The sequence below is a fragment of the Eurypyga helias genome, unplaced genomic scaffold (genome assembly GCF_000690775.1).
Source record: "Eurypyga helias isolate BGI_N326 unplaced genomic scaffold, ASM69077v1 scaffold44652, whole genome shotgun sequence".
In the NCBI taxonomy this organism is placed as follows: domain Eukaryota; kingdom Metazoa; phylum Chordata; class Aves; order Eurypygiformes; family Eurypygidae; genus Eurypyga; species Eurypyga helias.
In genome coordinates, this window is record NW_010234830.1 from 3,079 (window position 1) to 12,381 (window position 9,303).

Below are 9,303 nucleotides of genomic sequence, written 5' to 3' on the forward strand. Positions count from 1 at the left end.
TAATGTCTGCAGGTTTCAGGTATCGGGCATTTTCCTGTCCCCTGTCTTATGTGATCATGGCATATATCCAGGCCAAACTGGTTCTCTTAAGGAGCTGGGAACCTCTTAAAAGTGGTTTTGCCAGCTTAAGGAGGCGAGGAGATCCACTTAGCCTGGGGCAAGGAGGAGAAATACGGAGCAACAGTGAGGTCAGTAAGTAGTTCCATGTTGGTGTGAGTGGGTTCTGGCATAACTTTGATGGAGTGGGAGATCCTAAGTGCAGGAGGAGGAGGTCACATGCCTTAACCCTGTTGTAACAGGAGCTGGAATGAATTGATCCTCCAGGATAAGACTTCTGAAAGTACCAAATCTGCAAGTCGATTGCTTAGCATCTTCTGCCGTAGTTGTTAGCCCTTTTGCAGCCTTTGTGAGACTTTTCATCTGTAATCTTTTCATGTTCAGGATCATTAAATGTGGTGCCAAGTGCAGGGACACGGCTTTTGCCTGCCCTTCAAAGCAGATGGAAAGGTAACTGCTTGTGAGGAGGTGGTGCTTAAAGACGACCACCTCCCTGTTTAATAAGGCTTTGAAGATAATGATCCATGTGTGTTGCAGTCACATGCCCTGGAAGATTCACACGGTAGTTTTTCTATACTTTCAACAAAACTTTCAGTTCTGGTAAGCCTTTCTCCTTTTTCAGAGATAGGTGGCAGTCTGACCAAAGCGGGAGCCTGACATAAAGCACCTCCTGTATTGAAGACTTTATATGTTTATCCTTTATTCCTGTAGCTAGTCAGAAGTTATTTGAACTGTTTCTCATTTTTTTAATTTTTCACATTAAAGTTGATCTGTATTTAAAGATGCAAATACTTTCACTAGATCAAGTTACAAATTGAAAGTATCGTGGGTGAAGATGTTAAAGAGTGTATTACACACCCTACAACATACAGTCTTTACGTTCTGAAGTGGAGAGCATTACTAATTGGTACTGAACTTTTTCAGGAAACAGCCAGGAGCAGCGGTAAGAAGAGTCAAATTCCCGTGCAATTGGATTTTGGTGGCATGCTGGCAGTCTTGGAGCAGAAGCAGCAAACAGAGAAGTCAAAACAGTCTTCTAAACCTGTGGTGTTTTCTGGTATTGGTTACAATGAAATTTTCTTTCCTTGAGTCCTGTTTAAATGTTCAGACGTTAAATGCAGCCTGATTTCTGGTCTGCAGTGATCTCTGAGTGCGTGGGCAGGAGCGCAGTTCACGAGACACAAGAGAAAATGAAGGTTCTTTCAAAGACAGGTTTTAAAAGCGTGGCAGTCTGAATGGTGTGGAGGAAGACGTGGGGGAAGAAAGCTTTTCAGAGCAAGGCTGTGTAAAAGAATACCTCATGTAAATGAGAGGTGGTTCACATTTAGCTTTGACAAAAACACTGATGTTTATGGAGGTTTTTGTTTTGTCCTAAATACAAGTGTTATCGTTGTGCTCTGAACCTGCTACAGCACACGGTACAGTACGCGGTAGCAAAGGCTTCCTTAAGCTCCTTCTGATGCTGGAAATCCTAGAGCTGTAACCAGGAGGAAGAAACAAATAGCTGAGTGTCTGTTTCACTGTAGGTCAGGATTTAGTCTCGGCTATGTTAGTGCGGTATATATTGCAAAAAGAAGCATGGTGTTTGCTGGAATTTAATGCTGTTGAATTTTTATCTGCTTATATCAGTAACTAATTCTTTTAAAAAAAATACTTCAGAAAAAGAGATAATCACGGGAGAATTCACCTCACAATGTTTAATGTAAAAGCTGAGCTTTTAAATAGAAAGCTCAAAATACCAGTGAGATTTTTCCTTCAGTTAACTGAGAGAACTTGGAAGATGCTTTTTGCAATTCTCTTTTTTTTTGCAATCGATCTCTTTTTGTCATTTGAGTCAGGCTCAGTATTGCAGAGGTGCTAATACCTAGTTTCGTTTCAGTAAAATGATACAGGGCATGGATTGTTGAGGATGGAGCACAAAGGTATGGGTCACAGGACCTGTTTTCTAGTATCAAATTGCCTGCGTCTGAACCTGCTGCAGAAGGGACGTTGACACGTCATGTTCGCGTCCTGGAAGTGTAAGGCAGGCGTTACCTCAGCTTCGGACTTTTTTTCCCAACATTCAGGGCAGCCATTAAACTGGTGTGTACCGGAGCGTAGCGTTAGTTTGTGAAGCTGACCTCTGTAACCAGAAGGGAAGCTCAGTGAAAGCGAAGGGTGAGGAATATGACTGCAGAGGTGTTTTATTCCACTTATTACTTGATTTGGTAAATAGCGTATGGATGGAACAGCACAGTGAAGCAGTAATTATCTGAAATCTAAATTAAGTTTGGAAGTGCAATTGTGCAAAAATCGCAAAAACCTGTTAAAGCCAGCGAGTTCAGGAACCTGAGAGTTCTGTGAATTTGAAATGAAGAGATGGTGTTCACAGTGAAGGAAATAATCAGGTTTGCGTATTGCTTCAATTCTTGGTGCCACCTGCGCTACTACAGTACGGCACAGCGCTGGTGGCAGCGTCCTCAGTCCGCCCGTGTGACGCCGAGTCAGAAAGACAAAAGTGGCGGTGTGGCAGTTGCATGAAGTAAACCGGTCACTCTGGTAGTACTGCGTGTGGTGTTGGAGGATCAGCATGCACGGACGGTGGGAGCGGTGAATGAAGGTGGCTTAAGGCAAGCTGCCAGAAGCTTTGGGTGTTTTTTAAGGGAGAGGGGTTGCCCAAGACACCAAGGCTCATTCCACTGACGCTTATGTCATCCTCTTCACTGACTTGTTAATGTAACCTGGCTTGTCTGGCAGGTAACTGACAAAGTGCTCTCACAGGAGACAGCCATGCCTGCTGCTGGCGAGGTGAAAAGGGAGAGTAGTTTTTATTTAAGGTGTGAGGTTGTGGTTTGGAAGGTCCCGGTTCGGTGGCTGACTGAACCTTCTGAAAAATGCAAGTAAAGTAGACGTTTTCCTGAGAGCTGTGCTGGTTAAGCAGAAGAGACGTAGCTGTGGCTTTGCCTTACTCATTACCCATCTGCAAATGAACTTCATGCAACTTCATGAATGTGTAACAGATAGTAGGAGTAAGTGCTCCAGCTTATTTACAGAAACTAAACCTAAAATCTGAAATACTGCAAGTATTTGTCTTAATGCAGTACAGAATCTGTGGGGGAGGAAATGCCGTTACCACTGAAACGTGGACATTCCAAGCCGGCGTGGCACGGTGTTGCAGGTAGCTTGGGCTGCAGTGTTTTGCCAAATTCTGCTTTTGAGAGCTCGGGGACAGAGCCTGTGGTTCTGGTTGTGTAATAAAAGTAGAGGACACGTCGGTCTTTTGGGAGGAGTATCTTTGTTAAATAGCATCACTTAGTGACACAGGATTGCCTGTAAATATTCTCAGTAGCCACACGGTGCTGAGTTACTACGTGCGTACTAGTCGTGACCCAGTCATTAAACTTGCATTGGATTCTAGTTTAGGTAGTTGCTACCGTAGTCTGATGCAGACTTTTTTTCTGTCTCAGTTGGTGGTGCCATACCCTTGCTTTCTAAAGAACCTGCTACAGCCACAAAAAGTCACCGGTTAAACCAAGAAAAGATGCCTCATAACCCTTTGGATTCCAGCGCTCCTTTGGTAAAGAAAGGGAAACAAAGAGAAGTCCCTAAAGCAAAGAGACCAACACCTCTTAAAAAGGTGCTCCTGTTTTTTCTTAAATAGTACGATACAGGCTAATGTAACTTCAGTGTTGTTCTGCAGGTCTGTTGAGCCCTCTGGTATGGAGATCTGCACCTCAGTGTCCACCTGTCTTAATTTCAATCTTAGCTTTCCTTGGATCAAGAAGAGGCGAGGGGGAGGGCAGGGGAGAAGAGGGGAGTCTTGCTAAGTAGTGAATACAAATTCCCTCCAAATACATTTTCTCATTGAAATCACATGATGCATGAAGAGGTGGCACTGCAAAAGTGTCCACACAGCACTGGTACAGGAGGACATCCAAAGAAACCTTACTTGGTGTGGACAAGAGATGCTTATTTGCAGGGCTGGGGAGAATGGATCAGTCAAGGGGAGTAGTATTTAACATTTCTCTGCTCTTCCAAGCCAGAACTTCAGCTGATTGCTGCAGCAACTCATGTTAGAGCCACCTGGCGATTTCTCTTGTATCTTCCTCCTTTGCCCATTCATGTCTGTGCTAGTTTTGGCTGGGACAGAGTTAATTTTTTGGAGGTAGCTCCTATGGGGCTGTGGTTTCGGTTCCAGTCATGTCTTCCGTAGAGAGGATTTTGGGATACCACTCCATCGCACGTCACTTTTTGGTCTCAAACAAGTCTTACAGAGCTAGGGGAGATAGTTTAGTGGTCATTCTGTGCTGCTTAATTGAATTTGAGAACTCTACAGTATGAACAACAGATAACATGTAATGAACTGTCGGGGGTGATAATTACTGTGTCTTCTGGCTGTTCTGTCTTCACGCCATCTATTTTCCGAAGTAGGTTTGAGAAGACAGAGATTGCTTTGCCTGTGTAGCGTCTGTGTTCTGAGTGTGGCAGGGAGCTTACTTTAGTTCTGTGTTCATCTTTGACAAATGCAAACGGAGAAATTTACTTTTGCAATGAGATTCTGTGGTCTAATTAATTTTGGGTAGGTGAGCTGAGCTAGTGGTCGTACGTACAGCAACTGCTTCATTCTTAGCAGCTGTGAAAGCAGAGGAGGAAGGTGAGTTTCAGGAAACTGGTTATTGCTTTCACCTACAGTAGCACGTTTGGATCCCGTGTATGTCCTACTTTCCTTCCTTCCCTGTACCCTACAGCTTACCTATCCATGGTGACTTCTTCTCTTTCTTCAACCAGCACATTCAGAGGCAGCGATGTGTGAGACTGACTGGAGACTTTTAACAGGGAAGTAAGGGGGAGGAGTAACGCTGCCTATGTGTGTGTTACGTGTGTGCGTGTGTGTGTACCCGAGTGTTTGGCTGAATTGTTGCGAAGTGACACCCTGAAGAAGAAAAGTAGATAGACTTTTACCCGCTTCTCTGCACTGAAGCAACTCGTTGCTTTCACTTCAGTTCTGCACTTGTAGTCAATCCCCAGTAATTACTTTCTCCACCCAGTCACTGGTAATTAAGGAAAAAGTCGTTTTCTTTGCAGATTTATGGAATAGCATTCCTTCTTTTTACAACATCTGCTTGTTTTTAATTTGCACATAAACCTTGAAAGACAGTACCAAGCTTGTTTATGAATGGCCTGTATGTAAACGCTCGGTAACAGAAACTTCATCATCATCTATGTGACGCTGACTTGATTTTGGGTTTTTATATATGTCTCTTTAGATTATTCTGAAAGAAAGAGAACAGCGCAAACAGCAACACCTCTTAGAACAGACAGCAGTACCAAAAGATGAAGATAATGTTTGTCAGACTGCAGAAAATACGGCTGAAGGCGGAACGCTTCAGAAGCAGAGTCAAGCAGGTATCTTCCAAGAGAAGGCTCTAACGCAGCACTTTGGCGGAGATTTGAGAGTGAGCACACTCAGTACTTTCAAAAATGCGTGCCAAGTGCTGCCAGATGAAAACCGTAACTTCACAGTTTTCTAAGATTCAGCTTGGGTTTATGAAGCCTGCAAAATCTGTTTGTCAGTGTAGTTGAGGAATTTGGATTCTGATTATCATTCCACGCTTTTATGCCTGTTGGATTTATTATGTGTCATAGTTACGAGTCCCTGCACCTCTCTGGAAATCTATTTAAAAAGAGGTACAATAATAAAAATTTAGAGAGAAGGATGTATGACCTGTTCTCATACTCACGCAGGCTGCTGTAACAATGACTCTTCAAGAGAAACTTGGCAAATTAGTCCCTTCGCAGTGGTTTTCGGTCTGTTGACATCTCTCTTCCTTACGTGATAGCTGTTCCTGTAGCAGAAGTTGCTGAAGGCTTTCTGGAGAACACGGGGATCAAGAAACCTCCAGGAGGCTCTGTGAATTCAAAGCAGCTAACTTCCAATCTTCCAAAAATCCATAGCAGAAATTTCAGAGAGTAAGTATTGATTCTACTGATGGCTGGTTTTCCACAGCACCGACAGGGCAGTTTTCAAACAAGATGCTTAAATTGCATTCTCTGCAGTATTAATTGCAGTTTAGATTGAAGGTTCTAAAATTCCCCCCCCCCCCCCCCCCCCCAGCTCTTCTGGAGGGGGAATACAAAGAAAGAAATGATATCCAGAGAAATAGTCTGTATTACATTACATTGTTGTAATTCTCACTTCAAAATGCATGTTCCCTGAAGGGAAAATAAGATCAGAAATTCTTTAGAGGCTAGGGAGGGAAAAGGAGCTGCTGCTGAAGTACTTTATTTTAAATGAATGGAGCCCCACCAGCTTAATATTTAAGAAAAGGAGTACACCTCCTGATTTTTAGAGTGTTCTTTGGTTTTCTGCTGCCAGAACAAATGGCAGGAATGTAGAGAGTGTGACTGGCCGTTTGACGTTTTCATGTTGTGGCTGGGCAGAAGAATGAAGGGAAGATTTATGGGTTATTGTGTGCAAACACTTTGAGTTTTGTTTAAACAGATGTGTATACACATTTCTTTACAAAAGTCATTGCTGTATGTGAAGAGGTCAGAGACCCAGTTTAAAGTAGGTACTTTAGGTTGGCAGTGTTTTAACTCACTAGTTCTCCTCCCATAAAGGCAGCACTGGCCTATTTGCAGCTCGTGATACAGTAAACATTAGTATTGATATAGCCATTCTTTATCTTCCCAATGCCGTGTGTTAGTTCTAATTTAACTTAATCGCATTAAAGATGACTTAATTTATGTCTATGCAACGCTGTTCTACTGAACACACAGTTTGGATTGAGCTGGTACGGGGCAACTCAGCCCTGCATATTTTAGGATGTAGAGCATTCAGCAAAGGTGGGAATATTTTGTGTCTTAGTAGATTTTCAGTGTTTTAGTAGACTTGGAGGCTTAGTGAAATCAACCGGAAATAGTAAATAAAAACTCTTGTAACTTAAATACAGTGTTGGATTGAGGCACTTCAGGGAGACAGATCAGTGGTGGGCTTGGCAGTGTTAGGCTAGTGGTTGGACTTGATGGTCTTAAGGGTCTTTCCCAACCTAAACAATTCTGTGATTCTGTGGTAATTGTATCTCTAAGATCCAGGATAGGTCTTCCAACCTCTGCTGATAATCTATGGGAATTTGCCACTTGGCGTCTTTCTGTTGGCCGTGTACTTGAGGTATCTTTCATTTTTCCCTCAGATCTTCCTTTACTGAACAATTCTTTATATAAAAGCTGGGGTAAAAATAATACAGAACCCTGAGCTTTCCCAGGGAATACTGGAAGGATGAAGTACGTGCGTTCTGGTCCTTTCCTTAGGAACACCGCACGGATGTAGTCTCCTAAGTGAAATAGGATGACAAACCAAGGATATGAACCCGAGGAGGAGCAATTTGATCCAGATTTCCATCGTTGTTAAAGTAGCCTTGTATTTATGGGAGTAAAGTAGGATTTTATACTTTGGTTGCTGGACTTTGATTTATGTAGGCCAAAATAAAAGCCCTCAGAAAAAATGCTTCAGTGGAAAAACATGTACATATGTATTTATTGGTATAAATTATATATATGTTTGGGTTTATTGTACAAGTGTGTGTGGGCAGGGGGTTATAGATGATAGGGGGGTCAGGTGGCACAAGTAACAACACCTTTTGTAAGTTCTCAGCCACTGAAAAACACCTTAAGTAAACTTTTGTTTTCATGTATCGTAACCAGTGTGTTTGGATTGGAAACAGGAAAAAAGGCAAAGAGGTAGAATAGAAGGTGAACTGTTTGTTTTACATATTTTACATTATTACATGTTTATCTGTTCCATATTTGTCACTTGAGGATTCTTAGCTTTTGATTCTTTCTCCCAGTTACTGCAGCCAGGTGCTTAGTAAGGAGGTTGACAGTTGTGTGACGGATCTTTTGAAGGAGCTGGTTCGTTTCCAAGATCGCCTCTATCAGAAGGACCCGGTGAAGGCCAAGATCAAACGCAGGCTTGTTATGGGCCTTAGAGAAGTCTTGAAACATCTGAAGCTGAAAAAACTGAAGTGTGTCATCATCTCTCCTAACTGTGAAAAGATCCAGTCAAAGGGTGAATAAGTTTAAAAAAAAAAAAGGTTAATAGAAGAAATGGGAAAAGGCAGACTCAGTCTAGTGGCAGCAATGTTATTGCTGGAGGAACTTCTTGGAGAGTAGCCTTTGAAATCCCGTCCTACAAAGATGCCTTTCCTTCTTCAGACTGTTTACTGCTGTGCAGCTGCAGCGTGAGCCGAGCCCGGGCTGCCTGGGGGGCGGTGGGGGAAGTTGTCTGAAGCCGGGATCCGTTTAGTTGCCGATGCACAGGGCAGCTGCACAGCAGCTGTGCGCCACTGGCACAGCTGGGAAGAGGCAAAGGCTGCGAACGCCGGCGGTGCCACCATAAGTCCTGCTCTTACAGTCTCTTTTTGGCCACAGATTGACAAGTTGTCGGTGATGGTTTGTTTAAAACTCGTTGCAATTAATTGCTTTCTACCGTCTTTTAAATAATTTCTTAGCAGCTGGGTCTCTTTAATACTAGATGAAACTACTACACATTGAACAAAATACAGAATAGTAGCAGTCTAAGGATACTGCTAATTAAAAATGAAGAAAAAATGTCATCCTCCTTTAAAAATAGATATCTAACACTGTTACTGAGCTCCATGTATGCTTTCGTAACACCCCTTGTAATAATTTCAGAATGCACCCATAATGTTGGGGTATTTTTTTGCCACCTTTTAACAGTACTGTCCTTTAGTGGTTATCAGCTTGAACAGCATCACTCGTTACTAATTCTGTTGTGTGCTCCAGGTGGGTTGGATGAGACTCTACACAACATTATCGACTGTGCCTGTGAACAGAATATCCCGTTTGTCTTTGCCCTTAATCGCAAGGCCCTGGGCCGCTGCGTGAACAAAGCCGTGCCTGTGAGCGTGGTGGGAATTTTTAGCTATGACGGAGCTCAGGTAAGCTGAAGTACGTAGGGTCATGGTTTTTGTTCAGCTTTCAATGTTTACCTGTAACGGGAAATATATTACCCTGACTTTAAGTTAGTTTCATTTGTTCATTTTGCTTTTGCACACTCGTACTCTTTATCCTAGGTCAGTGGCTTGCATTAGAAACTGATTGTAGAAGTACCCATCCAGCACTGTTCAGAGAAGTAGTTTGGCCACCCCTTCCTGACATCCATCTAGATATCTTTCCAAATTATTCTTTTCAAGACAACTGGAGTTTTTAAAATGCTTATGAATGGTTGTTTTTTCATGTCCTTAC

General features: G+C 42.7%; 1 protein-coding gene across 1 annotated transcript in view; it reads left to right on the top strand.

The window, feature by feature from the left end:
- Positions 1-8,996, top strand: part of SECISBP2 (SECIS binding protein 2) — a gene marked incomplete at both ends in the record, with an annotated part of 10,530 nt that extends 1,534 nt beyond the window's left edge. The window contains 6 exons of the mRNA XM_010146575.1: positions 982-1,114; positions 3,504-3,673; positions 5,304-5,442; positions 5,877-6,006; positions 7,884-8,104; positions 8,842-8,996. Of these exons, the coding sequence (XP_010144877.1) occupies positions 982-1,114; positions 3,504-3,673; positions 5,304-5,442; positions 5,877-6,006; positions 7,884-8,104; positions 8,842-8,996 (948 nt within the window). The remainder of the gene's footprint in view (positions 1-981; positions 1,115-3,503; positions 3,674-5,303; positions 5,443-5,876; positions 6,007-7,883; positions 8,105-8,841) is intronic.
- Positions 8,997-9,303: the final 307 nt, after the last annotated feature.